This window comes from Rhipicephalus microplus, chromosome 6, assembly GCF_043290135.1.
Source record: "Rhipicephalus microplus isolate Deutch F79 chromosome 6, USDA_Rmic, whole genome shotgun sequence".
Taxonomy (NCBI): domain Eukaryota; kingdom Metazoa; phylum Arthropoda; class Arachnida; order Ixodida; family Ixodidae; genus Rhipicephalus; species Rhipicephalus microplus.
Genome location: NC_134705.1, coordinates 34,508,362 through 34,533,603, shown reverse-complemented (window position 1 = coordinate 34,533,603; position 25,242 = coordinate 34,508,362). Strand labels below are relative to the sequence as shown.

The window sequence follows — 25,242 nt, the reverse complement described above, 5'->3', positions numbered from 1 at the left end:
CAAATGTTGTGTTCGCTTAGCGCATCAGAAGTGCGAAGCATTTCATTTCAGCTGATATACGTGCACAATATTCCTCGTATGCTGAAAACCAATACCGCTTTGAATAGGGCAAGCTTTGTCAGTGCCAGTAGCAAACAAATATAGTTTAAGCTGTTTCAGGTGTTGCAATAAATCCATCCTAAAATAGCACTGATATCATTTTCTTTTCTATGAATGGTGCAAGAATGCAACGAAGATAGATGCGGATACATTGCTTCGTTGGGTGTATTCTTCGCTCTTTATTAATGACCAAGTGAAATATTTGAGTGAGCGCAGAAATCCTAGAACTCTGAGCGTGAGCGGTTTTCTTCAAGCATTGTGAAAACACGTATAGAAAAGCTAGCCTTGAAGATGCTTAGAAGCCATGTGGCATTGATTAAATTCTTTCTACACCAACTCGCGTGTTGAGAAAATTATGCTTTCCTCACATTGAGGCTAGCTGTAGATAAATTATCACGAGTGGTGTAGCAAGGCAGAAGCTTTTTTTACGTTCACGAGCACCCGGTGGAGTTTCATGCGATATCTTTTAGCAGTAGTCAATCGTTCGACAAATTTCGGTAGGATGACAACTACGCGGCGCATGCTTGTTCAGACATTGTGAGATCTTCAGTGGTATTGTTGCGGTAGTTGTGCCAATCAGCTCTTTTTAGACAGCTTTGGTGATTCTGCGCAGCTGAACTCTGCCAAGCGAATTTGTGATTGCGCCATGCTTTCATTATAGATGATCCTGCCAGTGGATGCGAATTCGATGATATGATTGTTCACGCTGTCTGCGCATTGGCGCATCAGCCAGTGGCCTCCTTCTGGGTAATAAACAACGAAGGATCTCTTCAGATGCTCTCGGTTGAACTCGGCTATGGGCGTAGTAAGAAATCGGTCTTTTTCGCTCCACAGGATGAGCGTAGGCACCCTGATTTTGTGGTAGTTGAGCTTCGTGAACTGGTCACTGTCGAAATTAAATGCCCGGTAGTAGTTCAGCACGCCTGTCAGAGCTCCTGCGAAGAGTCCAGAAAAAAATGACAGAGAATGAATTACGTGCAATTTCGGCAGTTTTTAGGGGCGAAGCTCCTCTTAGTATAACCTTGTCCTGCGTCATGCATAACCGGCAATATCAGACAGACATACAAACAGATAGACAGACAGACATACGAATGGAGGGACAGACTGATGCATGGACAAAAACACGGATAGACGGACGGAGGGACACAAAGATAGACAAATAGACGGAGAGACAGACACAGACAGATGAACACACAGACAGATGGAGAGACAGAGAGACGAACGAACGGATGGACAGACATAAAGACAAGCAGACGAATGAACAGACAGACAGACAGACAGACAGACAGACAGACAGACAGACAGACAGGCAGACAGACAGACAGACAGACAGACAGACAGACAGACAGACAGACAGACAGACAGACAGATGCACGAATAGACACACGATTTTCAAAAAAACAAACTGATCAGGCACTCACAAATATTAAAGAGAAAATAATAACATCCATTGAGAAAAGAAACTATATACTTGGTTTGTTTTTGTACCTATAAAAGGTATTCGACAGCATCCATCATGACACACTGCTTAACAAACTGTACAGGTATGGCATACATGGTGCAGCGTTAAACCTGGTTGACATTTACCTAAAAATCGCTTTCAAGTGGTCAGGGTAAACAACATCACTTCGTTTAAAGTAATGATAACGCAAGGTGTCCCACAGGGATGAATCTAGACCCCCTTTTATTCTTGTTTTATGTATACTATCTAGTAAATTTCCGTGATTCTCCTGAATCAGTTTTGTTTGCAGACGACACAAACGTGTTCTTTGAATGTAAAGAGCTAAAAGCACTCGAGTAAAAAATTAACGATCAATTATCATCTTTATCATGCTGGCTAAGGGAAATATTGATTCATTTAAATGCAAAAAAGACTACGTACGTCATATTGCAGGCAGTGCATAAAATACTAAATACTGATCTGAACAATACATTTGAAGGAGAATATATCAATATAGTCACAACGCAAAAATTTCTTTGTGTAATATTGAAAGAGTGCCTATCCTGGAATTCACATCTTAATAGCCCAGCAGTGAAATCGGCAATACGTGTGGGATGTTTATACAGAGCTGCTGCTTTCCTTCCTGTGAGTCTGATGAAAATGTATTATGCTCTGTTTAACTCAAAATATGCTATGGAAATTTAGTAAGGGGAACGACAACACAAAGCAACTATAATAAATTAGTAGTACTACAAAAAAGTTTACTAAGCTGCTTTGAGCAATGCAGGGGCAACCGAGAGAATTTGAGAACTCAACCATTATTTTTAAAGCACGTTTTTTAAGTACTGATCATATATTATTTTTCAAGTTACGTCAGTCAGTACATCGCGAAAAATCATATATCACCAACAACAAAAATGAATCAACGTACTGCTTTAGAGCCCAAAAGCAACACATGCCACTGATACGAACAAATTATGGTAAGAAAACTATCAAATATCAAACCATGTCTCCTCTTAACCAACTGGAAGGAGATTTGGACCTCAATGTTAGTCAGAACCTTTCTAAAAACAACTAAAAAGGGTAATAATAAATAACGTGCTCACTTTCAGGTTGTGAAACTGGAATATAGGCTACTATTTTTTGTCAATACGGATTTTTTTCTGTATATTGATATGTCAGAAAACGTGTAGACAAACTTGTTTAAACATTTTTCTGTTTATTTTCATTTATTTTGGATAGAGATAATATATTTATTTAAACGTACAAGCAGGTATGTAATCGTTAACTTTTTTTACATCTGTACAAACGAGCTTTTTTTTTAAGGTCATTAGGTATTGTGAACGGTGTTTTTGTCAGTCTTTTTCAATCTGCACTCTAAGAAAAATTCTATGCTACGAACAATTGTGTGTTTATTTGCTTTTGAATGTTTTTGTAAAACCAGTACAGAGGCTTTTCGTCAGATATTGCTATACCTTTAAACTCTGCACCTTTCTTGTTGAAATTCAATAAAAATAAACAATCTGAATCTGAATCTGAATAGCCTGAACCGAGCCAAGGTGCCGTGCTCTGTTGACCCTTTTCAGTCCAAAGAAAAAGGAGCTTGAACTGGCGGCATCTAGCCTGCAGGGTGGCTGAAGAAACTTTGTGGTGCCATGTACAGTCAGGAAGTTTATGACAGCAAAGGTGGTGTGGCTTCGTGCATTCTCACAACCTTTAACCGTGGAAGGGTGTCCTAACCGTTGCTAATCTTCAAGTTGCTGTCTTCTGTAACGAAACAATTAGTTCGTTTCAGGGACACTTGAACGGCTCGTGACACCACGGTCATAAGATGTCTTGGGCCATTGGTCTCATTTGCAGTTTTGCCCACTTTAACAAAGAACTCAAACAAACAACGCTGCTCTAATAAATGGCGCATTGCCGAAACGACAAAGCACAACGAAAGAAAGGGGTCGACTTCAAACGCGATGTACACTCCTTGAATGCTAAGAGACAACAAATTACTGGTGAACTGGTAGCCAAGACCCCTCCCCCCTCCATACACACACTCAACCAATGCATAAACATCTTCTCCTTCACGTTTTTGTGAAAAAAAATATTCTCACAACTTTCCCGACAATCCCGGTAGCGAGGTGGTAAGACAAGCACTGAAGGAAGGTGATTTAACATTAAGTAAGGTTGGAGTGGGAGAATGGAATTCCACACTGAAGTTGAGATCGTGGGAGAACTTGTCGACCATGACAAGCAGCACGGTTGTGGAGCAGTCAGAGAAACTCATACGTGCAGAGCACATCTCAAGCACGGGAAACGCGGTACTGCCTGTGGCCTAAGCGAATCCTTTCGTTTGTGGTGTAAATCTTTTCTAAAGTGGTAATGGAACTCCGAGTTTACGAATGATTTGTGAACTCTTGAGTTCATAAGACCAGCACTTATTTTGCCGTCGACCTTAAGATCTGCAGGATTGCGTCTAATCTGCCGCGTGTGCCGAACTTTTCCCACACGAGTAGACAATGTAGTGTCACCTACTGGATCAGCTCGATGTTTTGCGCGCGCAGCTGTTCAGTTGGTGACGCTGAACGAAAAATTTGGGCGAGCGAAATGATGAGCGACGAGAGAGTGGTGAACGGGACTTACGACCATGCAGGGACTGTGAACGAAGACGACACACCGTTTAAAAAAAAAACTTTATCACTGGTAGCTTTTGTGTTTTGTAGTAAGGAGGGAAGCATCTATGACCGACCTCTGGGCGGCAGTTGTAGTTACGAGATGCCGATGCCAGCCAGCACCACGGGTTCTTGCAAGGGCAAGTCACGTGACCAGTGAGACGGTGGTGGAAGTGAATTGGGCAGTGGTTAGAAATTCTACATTCGAAATGATTGTGAGCACGCCTCAGAAGGCTCTAGCCTTAGACACAGAAAGTGAGAGCAATGATGGTCGATCATTCGAGAAGCGCCTGTGGTGCTCAGAGACCCGTGGTTACGATTGAAGAACTCTTACCTAAAGATGGAATGCATCACTTATACCACACAGAAAGTAGAGTGTTTGAGGACTAAACGCACATAGAAGCAGGACACATTGTCAAGTTCACGGCATAATATTCTCATCAGTTTCTGTTCTTTTAGGGGTACCTGTAAGCCCGGCACGTCTTTGCACGACCAAGTTGCTGCCATGTTCTGATTTGCTGCGGGCGATATGCCGATAGCACTCTTTGAAAAATCGGAGCCGCAGTATTGCATATGAGTATACTAAAAATAACATCTACTGAGCATTCCAATATGTGCCATACTCTTTAGGTGCCATCAAGGCCATTTCTGCTGTGCGATGATGAACGAATACGTCCTGTACGTAAGTCAGGCATAATTCTGTCAATGTTTGAGAATGAGATGTCAAATCCTTTTTGGCTACTACATACCTACGAGAACATTTGCCGAACAGGGTAAACGTCTTAGCACGTGGTGCCCATTTAGAGTTTTTCGTGATTCTTGACGCACATCCTGGGTGTTCCTTAAATTTAGGTGTTCACCAACGAGAACACCCTGTGCCTTTTAGTTGGCGAAGCTGCTTTTAGTCTAACCTTGTCACTAGTCACGCGTACCCGAGAGAAGGAGCGGGAAAGAGAGGAAGGCAAAAGAAATGAATGACAATTTCTCATCTATTTTCTTAGATGGCGTTACTCTGCCACTTCTCCCATTGGGCGCCTGCGCGCTCTCTTGAATAATCACCGTACGTGGCGGATCGTTGGTGGGGCATGAACGAAGCAGTGTGGCGGGCGCATTGAAGACGTTTGCGCTCAGCTTCCCTAACTCGCATCTAGTCTGTGTTACCCGTGCGCCGTCTGCATTCTCGAGCGCGATCGGACGCATGGACCCATGCATGGACGGAGGGAGCTTTGCCCCACTTATCATTATTCACTCCGTAGATATGGTGCAACTTTTTTCCTAGTGCGCGGTGCAGCTTTCAAGTTCTTCATGATTTTTGAAGCCCACTCTAGCTGTTTTTTAAACGTAGAAGATGCTGACTGACATAAGCGTGTCATTACATTGTTTGTATTTACTTTTTTCCCGACATCGGCAATGATTATTTTATGCAGATTTTTTCAGAACAGCAATACTCTGAGGATATCTTACTTGATGAATGACAGCCATTGTTATAGGGGAACTCCGGTGCATTTTTGACCATACTAAGATAATGTTGTTTCTAATTAGTGTTAACAGCCCTGCAAAAGTTAGGGTGGTTCATTTTGCCAAGACACTCGTCATTAATTTCAATCAAGAAACGACAGTCAAAACAAAAATCAAAAGAAGGAAGCTGCTCCGTATTCTGTGGAGGGACTGGATGACGTCACGAAAATTTGTTTCAGATGACATCACGAGATCCGCTGACGTGCCTCTTAGCTGACGTGCATAGCTAACGTGCCTCTTCTGACGCGCTAAAAGCTAGTTGGCGATGCCATTCGACGCGGGATCAAGCTTCGTCAGCTCTTCTGTCTTACCAGTAACAAGATCAGCGATGATTTCGGCTACTATATCAGCGCGGAAGTGTCACTTTCCAATTTTGACCTGCTGGTGCGTGATGCATCTGGCATACCACAAATCGATTTACTCGTTGCTCGATATTCTAAGACCCGACGTACACGATGACTGACACACTGCATGCAGCTGACAAAACGGAACCATACTCGCGTTGTCGTCGCCTCCTAGAGGTAGGTGCAGGCTTCATTCGTCTGCTGGGAAAGGCGGGTTTTTCGAAAAAGAGTAGGCTCTTGCATCACATACACAGTGTGGCCCGCGTTTGCAAGTGTGATTGAAGATTACGCTACCAATTGTAAATTTGTTTAAAGAAAACGTAATTATTTATGGTTGTATAATTTGGACCATATTACCACGGTACCCTCGAGAATGCATCTTCAAATTTTTATTTTAAATTGGTGGATTTCGAAAAAAATAACAGCATATCCGAGGAGTGAATGATGATGAGAGAGCAAAGCGTCCGTCAGCTCGTCCGTCCTTCCGTCCGTTCGTTCATTCTTACTTCCGTTCATTCACGCAATCATTCATGCGTCCATCCATGCGTCCACGCGACCGCGCGTTCGTCCATCTGTCCATCAGTCTTCTAGTCTGTGTGTCCGTTCGTCTGTCCGTCCACGCATCCACCTAGTGATCACTCCAAGTACTGCCATTTCGCATCTCGCATCCCCCGTAGCACATACCCGCTCTGCGCGTCCGCCCATCTGTCCGGGCGTCTGCTAGCCTGTCTGTCCGTCTGTCCATCCGTCGATCCATGCGTCCATCTCGGGAACACTCCAAGTACCGCCATAGCGCATCTCACAACCTGGTGGCAACCTACGACAACGAACGAGGATGGACAGACCCACGCCTTGAGGAGCTTTGCCCCTAAAATGTGGCAGATCCTACGTACCTAAGAATCGACGTTATGCGAAGCATGTGGAGAGACGGTGACCACGTTGCAATTTTTTATTGAGCGACACGTCATCAACTGACGATCAATATATGTACTATTGTTGCACGCACAGACATATGTTAAGAGTTGCAGATGCTTATATAAGCAGTTGTTTGCATTTGCGCAACGTTGTCAACTGAAACATACGTATTAGCAACACCAAAAGCTGATATGAAGTGCTGATGCTCGCGAGAGTGCTGCCCAGACACTGCTATATAAATGAAGTTCAGAGCATGGCAACTAACCACAATTGACGTTAACACAACGTTACGGCTGTATCAAAGGAGTACATATATGTAATGTTTATAACGTTGGGTAGGCAGAACAGCAACCACTATTGACGCTTCACGAATATTAGCGCCTATTTGAAAAGTAGTTCTAGGACCTGGCGTAGCTCTGGGGTCAAATGTTTCATTGCCACGCACAATGCTTGGGTTCGATAGCACCTGGGGCCTTGACATTTATAATTGGCATTCGCCGGGCTAACGCTACCAATGTCGGGTATTTCTTAACGCTCTCGCGTTAAAATTGCCCATGTGTGTTCTCGTCGTTCCTGTGTAGATACTAAATGTCGATCTCCTGTGGCACATACCCGCATACCAGAGCCACATACCCGCCCGTGGGTATGTGCCACTGTCTGACAGGAAGTGTTTGACGAAGTACGCGACGGGATTGCAATAATATTCATATCTTGACCAGCGCGTCATAATAGTCAAACCATCTTACACTTCCATGCTGATTTTGATTCACGCCAAGCTAATGGGGTGATCACGAGACCACCCAAGCGTGAGAGGCTAGATAGATAGATAGATAGATAGATAGATAGATAGATAGATAGATAGATAGATAGATAGATAGATAGATAGATAGATAGATAGATAGATAGATAGATAGATAGATAGATAGATAGATAGATAGATAGATATAAAAATAGATATGCTCAAAGTCGCCGAAGTTCGCTAAGAAGGCTTCGCATTCAAAACGCCGCAGTTCCCCTTTGAGGTCTTCTCAGTAGCAGCAGCCCCCTCTTTTACCTTCGCGGAAAAAAAGAACAAGCGTCAAATGCTGCAATGTTCCGTTCTGCTCCGTTACCTCCCGACTATACTAAATGTCGCAGAGTTAATACAGTGAAAACCTCATCTCATAACACCCACTTCTGTAAAGTTTCTGATCATTCGCGGCAAATACTCATTGTCTTCAGTGTTGTCATCAACCCGAATTAGATAGATAGAGTGATAGATAGATAGATAGATAGATAGATAGACAGATAGATAGATAGATAGATAGATAGATAGATAGATAGATAGATAAATAGATAGATAGATAGATAGATAGATTTAGTCATTAGGAAAAGGGAGGACCTAAGGTCACTGATGGGAGAGCGGATGCAGGAGAGGTGTGATAGGCGTGCATTAAAACACGCGCGCTAAGCCACTGCTGATACCGAAATGGGCTAATGTGAGAAGCTTGTGAGGATTCTCAAAAATGATCTTTTTGTACCGCTTCCAAATCGTGTGGTAGAAAATCGCGTTGTTCTTGCGATAGTTATGTAGGGCAGGACAGTGTAAAATTAGGATTCTATGTTGGCTCTGCATGAAGAGGGGCAAGATGTACATATTTAAAGGATTAATGTGTCCAGCTTCCTACTCCGGTTCACAAGAGTGCCACTTATGAATGATGTGAGGGGTAGTGGGTGCATTTGTAAGTACTTTGTTAATGAAATTTCCTGCGATCAGCTGAGGGCGAGGTTCTGAATGATACGAGGAGGGGTGACAACTTTGAGTTTCTCCCGGTTAATGTACTTTAGGAAGCACTCAAAGCGTGCCGTTTCAAAATGAGAGCTTGGTGACACATCAACTAGAGGGGCGTGGGCGTGCATCTCCCGAACCGAGATCGGGAGATGCACGCAGGAGGGGTCGGAGATGATAAGGTATAATTCTGGTATTTAAGGTAGCACGACTGTGTGCTACCTCGTTACCTCCCTCGTGGATTCCCACTTTACCTGGCGTTCAGATGACTCTAGTGCTAATACCATTATTTTGTTTGTGCAGAAGAATTTTACGGATGCGTATAGTCACGATATCTTCTGTATTTGGATTTTCTATTTCCCTTGATGCCTTGAATGAGTCTGTGTGAATAGTTGACCGTGCTATGTTATCCTGTCGGTCGATTCAGATGGCTAAAAGTTGTGCTTGTTTAGGCGTCGTGTAGTTGATTGTGCAAGTGTAGCGCTAGGCCTCATCTGTCGAGGGTTTGTACTATGCCAAGGTCAAGCTCTGCTCATCAAGAGCGGTGTCGGTAAAGATGGCATTGGGAGTATACAAATTGTGCCGCTGAGACAGCCACTCTTAAGCCACAGAGGCTGTTATTACGAGTGGTGCAGGGGTCTTGGAGTGGCACAGGTTAGGAAAGACTAGGACAGTGTCTTCACTAGCGTTGTCCGGGAGTTCCATGCGGACACGCCGGGTGTCCCAAAGCAAAGTGTCGTCTCCCTGTATGCTTAAGTGCAATCGATTGTGTAGGGTTGTCAGATGATTTCTCAGAATATCGTCAATGGGGGGCACAGGCGTGATGTCCTGGAGTGTTCATACATTGGTAAACATTGGTAGTCCCATCATAGCCCGGAGGACAAATCTGTGAAGAACTTACAAATTTTTTTAGCCTTTTTCGTCACCGTTGTTATTGCGCTGCTGTAGGCAATTTCACCAACTGCGATTGATCGGACTTTCGTGGTGCAGGCTGAATGTCGTGCTCCGCCAAATTTATTGAAGATGCGCTCTATTGTGTCCAGTTGCTTTGGCCATTGTGTTTTGAGCTTGGTGGTCCGAAGATGCATGGTATTACAGCTGTGGATGTGAGTTCGCAAAATTTTATTATGCCCGTACGTCTTTGTTACTTGATGAGCCCCTAGTGCTAATATTATCACTTGCTCAGGTGGAAAAGCACTACGTTTGCCACTGACGCTGAGAAGTTGAGTTTTCTCTGACGCCAAAGTCCATTCTAATCTTGCAAAATTATCCTCGAGTGTAATCAGAGCAGCTTGAAGTTGATTTGCCCTATCCCGAATATTCCCACCAAAATCCCGTGCTTCTGTCCAAATGGATATGCGATACGCATATATGGTATAGCGGGTGCCAGTGCCTGATTCCAGTTCTTGGGCTACTGTGAGCATAGCAATATAACACAGCAGGGGACCAAAAATAGAGCTCTGAGGAACGCCTCGATCGAGATAGCAAGCAGCACGAATTTTATTCGAATTGGTACAGAGTCGTATTGGTCTTGCTTCAAGAAATCTTGCGATTTACTCAAGCATTTGTTCGCTAGGAGGTATTTTTGCTAGACTTGTGAGAATGTAGTCCTGGTAGACGTTATCAAAAGCTTTCCGCTTGTCAACTGGTGCGTCAATTGCTAAAATATAGTCGAGAGATATGTTGAAGCAATACTTTTTTGCAGACTACGCTTGGTTCATACTTGTAAAATTGAATTGCTGCACAAACTTGAAGAAAAACAAGGGAGACAGGAAAGAGCGCAGACAGGAAAGAAAGCAGACAGGAACTACGCTCTTTCCCGTCTCCCTTCTTTTTTTCAAGTTTGTGCAGCAATTCAAATTTTCAAATATAGTCGAGAGGTCCACATTATGAATTCCAATTTAGTACTCCTCGAAGCAAGCAGAGGCTGTTGTGCGTTCCCATACTGGGCCCGAAGCCAGCATGAGGTGGGTGGGAACCTCAGGTTTGATATCAGATAAAGTTTGTTATACTCGTATCGATCATTCTTTCAATCAGTGTACATGTGGTCGGTGTAAGCGATATGGGGTGGAGATTGGCTGTCATTGTAGGATTCTTTCCTGCTTTTGGTACACGATTGATGATCGACAGATACGGATGTTCAGGAACTACTCCCTGAGACAATTGCTTGTTGACGACCTCTTTGATTCATATGGGGCGTTTACCATCACAAAACCACCATATGATTTATGAGAGACGCCGTAGTGGAGGACTCCGGAAATTTCGACCACCTGCGGTTCTTTAACGTTCAGCCCAATCTGAGCACATAGGCCTACAACATTTTCGCCTTCATCGAAAACGCAGCCGCTACAGCCGGGATTCGATCCCACGACCTGTGGGTCAGCAGCCGACTACCTTAGCCACTAGACCACCACGGCGGAGCAGTTGACGACTTGCAGGAGGGTTGTTTCGGCTTCTTCGGAGGAATTGCGTAGCATTTTCCAAGTGACGCTGTTATGTCCCGGTGCAGAATCACATCTGTGATGTTTTGATGCATGAAGCTCACTCAACGTAAAAGGAACATCTAGGTCTGCTTTGTGAATTCAATTTTCGGCGTTTGAAGTAGAGAAGGCGTCATAATGCTGGCATGAGGAAAAGTGTTTTAATTATTTACACTTCATGCTTATCGTTGTCATATCGTAGTACAAGTGTCTCGACTGGTGAGAATGCTTTGCTTTTGCCAAGAATTTTGCGAAGAATTTCCAAAAGCTGCTTCATGCCTTCAATTTTTCTTAGTCGCTCACAAGCGGAGAACCACTGGGCTTGACTCAGCTCCTGCCCATGTTGTTTACTAAGCTTGCGAAATTCTCTGATGCGACGGAGAGTCTGGTAGCGTCTGCTGTAGAATTTGTACTGTTGATGATGATATGTGGCTTTTTGTTGGCGCAACGACCATACTTGGCCAAAGAGAACCAGGAAAATTACATTGAAAGGACAATGATGTGTTGTTTGCGGTGACGTAAACGATGAAAACTGTGAGTTTGTTACGTGCCTGTATAGGGGACTAAAGCTCCACACTTTAGGGCGTGTAAAAGATATGCGTATTTAATACCAGGAGGGTTACATGAAATAATTCTAAGACAGACCAATGGCAGTGGTCGTTGAATTTTAAACGCGGTATATGGCATAAGCACGAACGCCTCACCGATAGCCCTTGTGTGCTAAGTTCGTGAAGCATGTACTATTTTACTGTTCTAACACAGCAGCAACCTCTAATTTGAGGGATCGTGCTACGGGGATACCTTGAAATATGAAGTTAAAACTATTGATATTCTTTAAAAACGCGAACAGTGATTGATAACTAAAATGCGGTTCCCTGCCTATAAACATCGAGGGTGCAAGAGAATTTTTCGGCAAAAGGGAAACGGGAAGTGCTTTTTTCTAAGTGTGTCTAATTCTGTGCACTTTACTAAAACATGAAGCACGGTGAATGGTTCACCGCACTTATCACATAGACCTGGATCACCACCGGACAAAAGGTAAGAGTGCGCACTAGCTGTGTGTCCTACCCTTAATCTGGTGAGTGTGACTTCTGTGTGGCGTGATCTCGAAACTCACGGTGAATTCCCGAGACGTGACTTAATGAGGTGAAGTTTGTTCTGTGTTTGTGTGTCACACAGCCGCTGCCATTGATCTCGGAGCTTTCGTTTAAAATAGAGTTTGAGGTCAAATGCAGCGACTGCTATAGCATTGCTGTGGGCAGAAACGGCTAGTCAATCCGCCAACACGTTTCCTTGAATCTCGTGGTGTCCTGGCACCCAGCAGACAACGACATATTGTTTCTGGGCGTAGATCGTGCATAAAAGTGGGTAAACAGATGCAAGATCAGGGTTTGAATGTTTTTAAGGGTTTTCAAGGTTGTTAGAAAATCAGTATACGTCACAACTTTGCTAACCTATTTCTTTTATATGCCTGATGGTTGGTGATACCACGTATGTCACTGCAGTGAAGATGCTTGTATTGGGGTTCGAAACACCTGCATCCGAAAAAATAGACCGATGGCAGCATAGGACACAGAAGTATAAGATTTCAAGGCATTGGCGAAGAATTCCGATAAAGTGTAATGATGCTGTAGTTCAAAAAAGTCTGTCCTGTAGTGTGCAGTAGATGCATGTTTAGTAACCTACATGAAATAAACATCACGGTGGATGAGTTGCCACTACCACGGTGGGACATTTGCAGTGGAGGCTGCCAGATGGTGTTCGAGAATTGGCACGCCCATTTCCTGAGCTAGGCTCTTTACACACAGTGAGTAGATGTGCCGCAAGGAAGGACAGTTGTCAAATAATGCTGAACTAGAGAGATCGTTATTTGTAGAGTGTGCTGGGTGTTCTTTGTCGCAATTTACTTTCGGAAAATAGTCAAAAGCCGTTGAAATCTCTGCAGGTGAAGTGACTACTCATTCGACTCAGCGTAGACGCTTTTTACGGGGCTCGTGCGAAAAGCACCCCTGGAAAGACGAATTCCAAGATGGTGAACGACGTCTAGCATCTTCAGGGCAGTTGGTCTGGTGGACTGATAGACAACAGCTCTGTAGTCTAGGCGAGTGCGAATGAGGCTTTTATAGACATAACGAAGACACTTCCTGTCACTAGTTCATGTGGTGCGGGACAACACTTTCAGAGCGTTCATGGTTTTCAAGCAAATTTTTTTTATATTTCAAGTGGGTTATGAAAGTTAGTTTTGCGTCTAATATGAGGCCTCGGAATTGATGCTCGGTCTTTATTGATAGACGCTGACCATAAAGATCAATCTCAGGATCTGGATAAAACCCCTCTTTTTGGAGACTAGGACGCTAGTGCTCTTCTGTGGGTTCAATTTAAAACCATTTTGTCTGCCGATTGTGAGACATTGTTTAAATGTATACGCACATGTCATTCACACACGGAAAGGTTGCATGACTTATATCCGACTTGTACATCGTCGCATATGTGCAATAAAACATATTGTGAGCGTTGTATATGCGCAAGGAATTCATTTTCACAATAAAAAAGTGTGTAACTGTACAACACCTTGTTGCACTCCTGTTTCTTAAACAAGCGCTCGGGATAAAACAGCACCTACTCGAACACGAACTGTATGATCTTGAAGGTAACTTTAAAGTACAGTCAACATTCTTCCTTGCCCAACTAAATGCGACAGGTCTCAGATGATGCCAAAGCGCCACGAACTGTCATAGGACCTTTTCATATCTAGGAATACATAGAAAAAATTCGTTATGGGCGAAAGCGTCCTGCATTGGTGCCTCGATACGAACAAAGTGGTCAGTAGTGTATTCAGCTTCTCTGAACCTGCAATGATGTTGGTCAAGTTGAATATTTGTCTCTAGAAAGTGCATGAGTCGCTGCTTTATAATCTTTTAAAAACGTTGCAAAGGCACCTTAGGCTGATCGGCCTGTAGCTTGACACAGAGGACGGGTCTTTGCCCCGTTTCAGGATAGGAATAATGATGGCTTTTTTCCAGGCTGAGGGGATCTCGCCGAAAAACGATACAGTATTATACAAGGAGAGAAGGACTTCTTGAGTTTCGGAAAGCAGATGTTTTAAAATTTCATATACTACTCGGTCGGAGCCTGGGACGGATTTGTTGCAGCTAGTAAGCGAAATCTGTAGTTCAGCTAAAAATAAAAGTTCATTTTATGCCTCGTGTTTTGTATATTTGCGCTTTATGTTTATTTTTTTATTTTGGTTTTATGTCACTGAAACGCTTGAGTATAGTGCGACGAGCTGAAGGCCTGTTAAAAGTGCGCCCCAAACTAGTTCGCCTGGTCCTCCAAGCTGTCGCCTTGTGTGTTCACTAGTAGAAGTGAGTGTGCTCGTCGTCCTGCTACTTTACCAACAATGGTACAGACACTCGCCTAATCTGTATATGAATCATCTGTATTACCCGTTAAAAATTTCTGCCAGCTCTATATTTTAGCTTCTTGACGCGCTCTTCTTCTCTGGGATCTAATGTTTTTGAAACTGTAAAGATTCTCGGCTGTCGGTGATTACCGAAGCTGCCTTCACGCTTTCTTTTACTTGTTACGTGTATTTCGACACTCGCTTTTTCACAAAAAAAATCGTCGTTTTGCACAGATTCCCATTTGTGGGATATATTTCAATCAACAGCTGCATCTACGCTTAAGCCACGTATGTTGGACAAACTTAGGTGAGTAGCTTTTCGAGACTGTTTCCAGTCGACCTGGTCAATCTGCCATCTTGGAATCTGTGGAGGACATCCATTGTCTACTGGTTTGCTCAGGAATATTGGAAAAAGATCGCTTCTGTAAGGATTATTAAAGACGTTCCCTTTAAGTAGGGGTAGGAGTGAAGGGGATGTAATGCTGAGATCTATGGGCGAGCAGGTGGTGTTGGCCAGGCTATAATATGTTGGTTGCTTTTGATTCAAAAGACAAGCACAAAATGCGAAAAAAAACTGTTAAGGTTGAACACCCAGTGCATCGGAGCGAAAATCACTCTGTAAACTACTATGCGGTTTAAAGGCTTTAAGAACCAGATGAGGCTCAAACAACTCATCCATCAAGAACTGAAATTCATGCTTTTCAAGGTGGTGCAGTGGAGGCATGTAAAAAGAGCAGTTGGTGACTAGTTTGTTTAAAAGAACTGCTCGAAGAGCCACTGCCTCAAGGAATGTTTGCTGTGATAAATATGTACATGAACACCCTGATCAACTATAATGGCCACCTCACTAGATCACGCTAAAGCCTCATCGCCACCCTTTCTGAATATTGCATAACAACGTAGGAAATTGTTGTTCTTGGCATATAAGTGTGTCTCTTGTACACACAGCACTTTTGGTGAATGTTTGTGTAAGAGTTCTTGGATATCTTCGACGTTTCTAAGCAGTCCTTGGACGTTCCATAGTATATTTTGTGCATGTATTATGAATGTAATTGAGTACTGTGTGTAATAAATGAACTATGGTATTAAGTAACGAGCGCTTGTTAGGCTCCGTGACGATGGTTTTTGACTTTCTGGCGCGCTCCAAAGGGCCGCACCTGTCCTTCAGCACCGACTTTCCCAGTTAGGTTTGCATCCAGATGTCATACAATATGTTAAAGAATTCCTTACTAAGCGGCCTCAGTGTGTGCGCATCAATAACATAGCCTCGAACCCCGTCCCTGTATTCTCCGGCGTCCCCCAGGGTTTCGTGCTGGGTCCCCTATTGTTCCATATATATATCAATGATCTGCCAATGGAAGTTACTTGCTCTTTTCGTATGTTCGCAGACAACTGCGTTATTTACCAGTCAATAAGAAATACCTCTGACCAGGCTGTGCTGCAGAGCAGTTCATCTAAAATCCTGAATTGGTGCGATCGCTGGCTTATGGTCCTGAATCCCAGTAAATGTAAATTAATGTCCGTCACCCGCTCGCGAAGCCTTCTCCTCTATCCGTACAAAATTGTTAGCAGTCCTATGGAACCTGTTAGTACCTTCAAATATCTTGGTGTAACAATCTGCAAAGATCTCAATTGGTTTCCGCATGTGTCCAACGCCATCTCATCCACTAACAAAACCGTAGGCGTTCTCAGACGTCATTTACGCAGCTCTCCTCCTCACGTTAAACTCATCGCATACTAATCTTTAATTCGAATGAAACTTGAGTATGCTTCCGCAATCTGGAATCCTCATCAATCTTATCTCATAGACGCATTATAAATGGTGCAGAACCGCGCAATCAGGTTCATTCACTCATCATATTCACATAACGTTAGTGTAACCTCATTAAAGGCGGCAACTGGCCTGCCCGCCCTTTCTTGTCGCCGTCGCACTGCCAGCTTATCCCTGTTTCACAAAATGTATCACAGGTCACTCAATCAGCCACCTTACATCTCACCGCCTGCTCGCATATCCCTTCGTACAGGCCTTTGCTTAAGTGTTGCTCGTCCTCAAACCCGTACTCTCACCTCCTCGTCTTCTTTTTTCCCACGCACCATTGTGGACTGGAACGGCCTTCCCTACGCCATCGTTGCCACCACCAACCCAGATGCTTTCATTGATGCTGTAAAAGTGCACCTCTCATCCTGAATGGTGATGTATCATGTATCCTTACTGTACACCCACCCCTTATGTAATGCCCCTACTCTGGGTCTTTAAGGAAATTAAGTGAAAGTGAAAGTGAAAGACACTGCTCGACTTGCTGTTGTGTCCATCACCTCGGACGAGGTACTGTATGCCCGCTCGCGATACATGCGTGCGCACACGGAAGCCCTATGGTCGTCTGTCAAAACAGAAGGCCCTGGGGCTTCATGTCCACAGGTCTGCAAGTACTTTGGTGGTGGAAGAGCCTGTGCTTCTTTCGCTGCGGGGGTGAATGGCACTGCCACCCGTCTACTTTGTTTGGTACGTGCGGGTTCCGCGGATTTTTGTGGCACTGCTCCCTTTCGTGCCACTTCCGCGACTGAAGGACCCTGCAAAGATAGACGCTTGCGCGCCTCCCTAAACGAGATTTTTTCATTTACTTTAAGTGTAAGTATTTCTTTTTCGTGCTTCCATGTAGGACAGGTGCGGGAGTAAGTGGGGGGGTCTACCGTAAAAGTTTGCGCTGTGGGTAGTTACACAGAACACTGGGGAGTTTCGCAGTGTAGAGAATACGCTGGAGACAAATGTTTCCAGCGTGTTCGTACGAACTACACTTAGCACAGGTTTGACGGCTGTGGCAGCTCCGAGAGCCATGGCCGAAGCGCTGGCACTTAAAACAACGATGGGGTCGGGAATGTAGGGCCGAACCGTTCACTTCAGGTAACGTGTTTCGATATATTCTGGAAGTGTGCTTGTGAAAAATGTAAAAATGAGGTGCTTTTTTGAAGTTTCTTTCTTGTCACGCCTGATCTTGACTCTCTATAAGTGCGATAAGTGCTTTTCGTTCCAGCCCTCACAAAGCTCCCTCGCTGTGAGGTCGATCAGGTCTTGATCAGACACTACGCCTCGGGAACTGTTCGAAGAACGGTGCGGTGTGACAGATACAGGTGTGGTTCTAAAAGAAGCGAGTTCTGGCCGATTTTCGTATTGACTCTTGCTTTGCATTTCGAGAAGAAAGTCAGCACTATCCATGCTTGTAGCCTGATAATCTGCACAAAGAGTATTGGTGAGGCATTCTGATACGACAAATGGAGAAATTATTTTTGCGTTTCCTTGTGTTTCATGATGAATCACATTGAAGCGCGAGAATATTTCTTTGTGTTTTAAGAAGACCTCCATAATCCTTCGGTGCGCCCCGCTTTGCGGGAGGGTGGTCAGACGGTTTCGGAAATGAAAAAGAGGCCTTAAAATACCTATAAATTCTATAAATACATATAATATATATACCTATAAATGGGGGGTGGAAGCCATGCAAGCCACCCCCCATGGAGTCCAACATGGTGACGCGACAGCGCAGTTATAAAAAGGCATGCCAGTGCCAGCTGTACACAGCCACTATAACCAAATAATATGTGACTAGGAGAGGGCACACACAGAAGGTTAACCCTTGCTGCCTGAAAGAAAGAACTAAAAGGAAGTGAGGAGATGACAGGAAAGTTTGAAAGAGTGAAAAGATGAAGATGCAGCGAGAGAGAGATGGGAAAAGGTGACTGCCGATTTCCCCTGAACGGGTCAGCCCAGTGGTGCCGTATATGTGAAGCCGGGGCCAAAGGGGGGCATTAAAGGTCCAATCACGTAGTGTCGGCTCAACTCCCAGGATTCCCTTTTCCCAGGACACATCTCAGCCACGCACGGCTAGGCGTGGGAGAGGTAAACCTCCCCCCCCCCCTTCGCTCGGGTCTGTGGTGTCGCCATACACCAAACGCCTGCTTGCGCAGACGCCCCTGAGGGGGCTTTCGTGCTGTTGTGTGAGCTTGTTGACTTATAGAGGTATAATACGTGAGTCAACAACTGCATAACTTCCCTTACCAAAGGTTTCTTCTATGGCAGAGCTAAGGTTGTGGTGCAAAATATGTGCAAATTCTCTAATACTTTCGAATTTTCTTCGAAACCGTCCCGAAACTGGGACCAGATTATAGATAGGATACGTGCATTCTGCTTGCGAATTTTCTTATAATAGAAAAACTAATGCCTTACATTATCAAGTGAGTCTTCCAACTCTTCACTGCTTTGGAGGGGGGGAGGGTGATGGAGTGGTGTCGGTCAGCTTCACGTGCAGCCCAGCTCTGGTGTGAACCCCAATTTGGTTGCAAATATGAAGTGGTAGCGATTGCAGTTGATCAGCAAGAAGATGTCCTCTGGAATCGACAGTAGCATATCCCCAGATATCCCTTTTGGCATTCAAGTCTCCGTCTATTACGATGTGAGTGGCTTTTTCTTCAAACAAAAGCTGCTGTATCTACACGTATTCATGCGGTGAAGTGGCGCCGCGACTAGGGCGATAGTAGACCAATGCGACCATCAGTGCGTGTTGCTTGCCTTTCCCTGGTAGAGCAAGCTTGAATGCCACGATCTCCCTTTACTGATTGCTCGCTCGTGTGGTTACCATAAATATCGCCGTGCGTGACCTGCGAATTAATACTGCTGTCTGCGCCTTCAACAAAGGGGCATTATCAGGGGGCGTTTTGGGGGAGTTAGTGGTAGTTGGGTAGACGAATGTCGGATAGTTTTGCAGCGACATCGGACTCCTTGTTTCTTGAAACAGAATGACGAGAGGTTTATGTTGGACCACTTCATACTGCAATGCTTGAGCACTTAGAGAAATATTTCTGTAGTTCTATTGTACGCATGTATTATAAGGAACTTTTATGAATAATCCCTACTGCATTGTGGGCGCGTCGGTAGCTCTTCTTGCATTTATCAGCAGTCTCTTCAACTTGTGCGATTGCTCGTTCGTTTACCTCTTGATGTTGCGTCACGACTGTTGCATCTAAGCCTTGCACAGTCACGGACTGCGGAGGGACAAGGGCCTTTGTCAGGCTGTTCGCCTTTAGCCCTTTGCCCCTGCAGTGAGCTCTGTATCCGGCTTACTGTAAATAAAAGTACTACTACTACTACTACTACTTGTTCCTGTTGCGCCGTGACTCGCTTAATCTCTTGCTATACGACCGACGCATAGTAAGCGACTTCCATGCGGGAGTTAAGTTTTTCGAGAAGCTGCATGAAGGTGTCCAATGCCTGGTCTGTCATAACGGCTGATATTTTTTCGAGGGCGTGAGGAACCTTCTGATGCTCATGTTGCTTTTTGGTGCGCGGCTGCGTTACTGTGTTGAATGGCGATCGGTGCCCTGCAGCTGGTGGTGACGATTTCTTGAGGAGTGGTGGTCTTTCCGATTTTTTAGGCTTTCCCAGTGTTGGTCAGTTTCCCGCTGTTTGCTCACGAATGCTTTACGAGGCCTGTATCCAAGACGTAATCTGTTGTTGTATTGCATCTACATATTTTTTCGCTCCAGGTGCCAGCTTAAATAATCCGCACGTCATGGAAATATTCTAGTGCCAAGCTATTTATTCTATGTGCCAAGAATTTATTCCAAGCTCCAAGATTTTCAATCCAAGCGCCAACTCTATACACCATGTGCCAGTGAGTTTAATCCAAGTGCCCCCGTGTTTCATCCGATTACAAACCATTTTCATCACGGTGTCAGTCAGTTTCATCCATGCACAAAAAACAGAATGTGGGGCAAGAAAACAGCATTACAATTAAAGTGTGATTCCTACAGTTTATAAAATAACAGTAGAAAAGTAAAACAAATCATTCTTATTTGTATTTGCCACCAGTGTTAACAAAAAATTACTACCATTGTTATCTTGAGCCTTGTTTGTACTTTGCTATGTACAAGTTTGTAGATGAGTGCTCGGCCCAGGAAATTTATTTTAATGGCAGCTAAAGAAAAAGCGCCAGCATTTTAACAAATGTTTCCTGTTCATCACTAAAGCCAATATTTGGAATTCTATAGCATTACATGACCGAAACAGTTCAAGTAATGCGAAGGACATACTATGGTGGTTAAAGTGATGGAATGCATATCAGGATATGGAAAACCTGGCTGGGAGCAGTGATGGGTCTAATTCAGGTGCATAATCATGAAATAAGGAGGCCCTAATAGGGCGGAGTGAATTAAACATAATTCGAAGACGTTTTCGTCCTGCAGTGCACATAAAACATAAATTCGTGATCTTGATGTGGACAAGAGAAGTCATATTTTACATTCATACTAGCTGTTATTTTGTGATTCAAACAAAATTATGTGTATCTTATGAAACACGTGTGTTTCAAGCAAACCTGCTGCAGCAACACTACGCCGTCGCTTTGTACTTGAAAACAGTGTAAGGAGGAATAAGAACAATACGCCGTAGTGGGCCATCTCTATGCACAGAAGCCTAGAGCGTGAGCTGAAAGTCCCAATGTTGTGATTCTTGCGTCGGTCGATGCCACCCGCTTTCAGTATTGATAGAACTGCTGCGCAAGTGCTGTTTACATCAATAAACCCCGTTTTAGAGTGGTGGAGGTTCTGGGTAACTCAAACTACTACTCCACAGCAGGAAACGGCCTGCCCTCCCCACAAGCAGCTGGCAAAAACACCCAGCAAGGTACGACCCAGCCTCCAATGGTAATCGTGACCACTTGGCTACGCGTGCACGATCCACCTTTTTTTCGATGGTACCAATGAACATGGCGTTGTGGATTGGCTGTCGACGTTGGAAAAGGTAGGAGCGAGCAACAAGTGGGACGACCCTTTGAAGCTGCAAAATGTTCGCTTCTACCTGAAAGAGGTGGCGAGTCTCTGGGTTAGCAGCCACCACTCGGAATTCACTACTTTGGGTGCTTTTAAGCTACACATTGCCAATGTGTTCGGTTGACCCGAGGTACGCAAGCTGCGTGCCGAACAGCGCCTACGGGGATGCGCATAGCATCAGGGGGAAGGCTTCACAAGCTACATCGAGGACGTGCTCGACTTGTGCAAGCGGCTTGACCTTTCAAAGGTAGCAGTAGACAAGATCAGACATATCTTGAAGGAAATAGACGACGACGCCTTCCAGATGCTGATGGCCAAGGGCCCACGGACCATGTCCGAACTCACCACTCGATCTTTGCCAGAGCTTTGAGGAGTTGCATAAATGACGGGAGATGGCACGGCGACCAGCGGCTACCGATGAAACTCTCGCGGCACTGACCCTCGGTGGAGACCGCAACACGCTAGTGGCGGAAATCAAACCATATGTGCGCGAGGGGGTGGCCCGACAGCTTTCGGGCCTGTCGTATCTACCGACAATGAAAACCTCTTCCAAGTGTCTCGCGCCCGCCATCAGGCAGGTAATAGAGGCGCAGGTCTCCGAGGCACTGCCGTCCGCCTCATAGCAACACCTGTCACCGCGCCATTAACTTACGCTGCTATTGCTGCACGTCCACCGCGACCTCCACTCTGTCGACTTCTCCACCGGTGCGAGTACCAGCAATGCCTAGTACAGCGCAGTTTTATGGCAACCCCTGGCGTACAGTTGATAACCGCCCCATCTGCTACGCGTGCGGTTATCCAGGCCATGTCACCCACTTCTGTCGATGGTGCTTCGCAGCGATTTCACCGGCGCCTAGATACTCCGACTACTACTTCCAGACCTTGTATGACGCGGAACGAGACCCGCCGGCAAAACATGAGCGACTACCACGTGAACGTGAACCACTACCAGATAAATGAGACCACCAACCTGCTCCTGATTACTGACCGTTCTCACCTCGTCACTCATTCTCCTCACGCCGCCGTTCTCTGTCACCTCTGCGTCGCCTACCAGGACCGGAAAACACTACCGCAGCTACGGAGGCACGAGCTGTGTCGTCGTCTCAAAGTGTAAGTCCTCGCCTGTTCCCCGCCAACTTTCTGGAAGTGTCTGTAGAATGTTTACGAACTTTCGTTCTTGTTGATACCGAAGCTGACATTTCTGTCATCAGCCAAAAACGTTGCCACACTATACGAAAGGTCCCGACGCCACCATCCAGTTTTTCGCTTAGCACAGCGAGCGCGCAACAAGTTCGGCTAGTCGGAGCACGTACGGCTAACTCACCATTCAGGACATTTTGTACCACATTGAGTTGCTAGTGTAGGCCACGTGTTCGCATGACTTAATACTAAGATGGGACTTCTTGTTGTGCCACCACGCCGTAATTGACTGTGCTCGCGCTCAGGTGGAACTTTTTGTTTTCGCCGATGCCCCGTCTGCCGACACCGACCGATTTATCGTTGGCAACCTTCGTGCGGCCACTGACACTGACGTTCCTCTTTTTAGTGCTGTCATAGCCCCTCTAGACTGCACTGACGTTTCTTGCACTACCTTTTGTGTTCACGCCATCTGTCATTTTCAGTCGTCGCCACAGCACGTCTGTGCCATATTCCATTCTACCGCCCAATAAGGATGCGATTAGAATAGTTGTTTACAATCCCAGATTATGCCCTCTGACCTTACATTTTGTCACGTTCACCCAGCAGATGAACGCTATACCGTGCCTGTTGAATCTCATGACACTGGACAAAAACTTCAGTCGGATGCTGAAACGCCTTGTTTCCATCCGGATAACGTCTCTCCAGGTGTATAAAACCGATTCATTGACAGCGAGCTCTCTCAGGATCAACGGGCACAACCTATAGCGCTTGTTCTGAAGTTTAGACATTCATTAGACTTTCTGTAAAGGCCACAGAGTCAAAGCAACACTGTCACACACACTATCGACACGGGAACACATCTTCCTTCGTGACGACGTCCCTACCATGAATCAGCATCGCAACGCAATATCATTGCAAAGCAAGTGAATGACATGCTTCGCCACGGTCTTGTCATGCCCTCCTCAAGTCCTTGGTCTTCGCCTGCAGTGCTCGTCAGGAAAAAAGATGCTTCAATTGGATCTTATGTGGATTACAGACACCTCAACAAAATTACATAGAAAGATGCCTACCCTCTTCCCCGCATCGATCACGCCATCGACTGCCTGCAAGGGGCCGAATGTCTTTTGTCATTGGATTTACGTTCAGGATATTGGCAGGTGCCGATGGCAGAATGTGACCGTTCTTAAGCAGCGTTCGTCACGCCAGATGGCCTAAGTGAATTCCTGGTAATGGCATTTGGTCTGTGCAATGCGCCAGCTACATTTCAATGGATGATGAACAGCATTCTACGCGGTCTGAAGTGGAAAATATGTGTTACCTGCAAGACGTTGTCGTCTTCTCCCCAGATTTTTCTACCCCCGTCGCCCGTTTGCGCACAATTCTTTAGTGCCTCACTGAGGCAAACCTTGAACTTAATCTGAAGAAGTACTGTTTTGGGGCGCGTTAACTCGTCATACTTGGCGATGTGGTCTCAAAGGATGGAATACTTCCATACTCGGAAACCTTTGTGCAGTCGCCAAGTTTCTGAAACCGACAACATTGGAAAAAAATTTGGCAGATACCATAGATCTGAGAAAATACATTATGTGAAGCATGTGGAGGGAAGGTGACAATGCTGCATTTTTTATTGAGCAACACAACATGCAATCACGCTATATATATATATATATATATATATATATATATATATACAAATGCATGCACAGGCATATGTTGAAGAGTTTCAGATATTTATATAACCTTATATAACAAGTTGTTTGCACTTGCGCAACGATGCTGACAGAAAAATTTGCATTAGCAACACTAGACGCTGATATGAGGCGCTTATGCTCGCCAGGATGCTGGCCCTCGACACACCTATATAAATGAAATTAGGCGCATAGCAAATAACCGCCATTGACGTTAACATGACGTTACGGCTGTATCAAAGGAGTGCATATGTAATGTCTATAAAGTTGGGTAGGCAGCACACAACCACTATTGACGCTTCACGAAGATTAGCGTCTATTTGAATAGTAGTTCTGAGACCTGGCGTAGCTCTGGGGTAAAATGCTCTATTGTTACGCAGAATGCTTGGGTTCAATAGCAGTTGTGGCCTCGATACTTATAACTTGCATTTGTCAGGTCGACGCTACCGATGTCGGGTATTTCATAACGCTCACACGTTGAAATCGCCCTTATGTGTTCTCTTCATTCCAATAGGTAGATACTAAGTGTTAATCACCTGTGGCATATACCTGCCCCCCAGCACCACATACCCGCCCGTGGGTATGTGCCACTGTTTGGCGTGATGTGTTTGACGACGTACGCGATGGAATTGTGACAATATTCATGTGTTGACCAGCGCGTCATATTTGTCAAACAATTTTACCCTTCTAGGCTAATTTTGGTTCATACCAAGCCAAAGGGGTGACCACGACACCACCCAAGAGTAAGTGGCTAGATAGATAGATAAATATATGCGCTCAAAAGCATCGAAGTTTGCTGAGAAATGCTTCGCACTTGAAAACTGCGGATCTTTGTCGCCCTGCTGTGGTGGTCTAGTGGCCAAGGTACTCGGCTGCTGACCCGCAGGTTGCGGGATCAAATCCCGGCTTCGGCGGCTGCATTTCCGATGGAGGCGGAAATGTTGTAGACTCGTGTGCTCCGATT

The 25,242-nt window shown here is 45.0% G+C and overlaps 1 protein-coding gene across 1 annotated transcript in view; it reads right to left on the bottom strand.

Annotated features, from left to right (window-relative positions):
- Positions 1–254: 254 nt before the first annotated feature.
- Positions 255–25,242, bottom strand: part of LOC119168138 (epoxide hydrolase 4-like) — a 245,877-nt gene continuing 220,889 nt past the window's right edge. Inside the window, exon 8 of the mRNA XM_075865907.1 lies at positions 255–1,034. Coding sequence (XP_075722022.1) covers positions 676–1,034 — 359 coding nt within the window. The 3' untranslated portion in view covers positions 255–675. The remainder of the gene's footprint in view (positions 1,035–25,242) is intronic.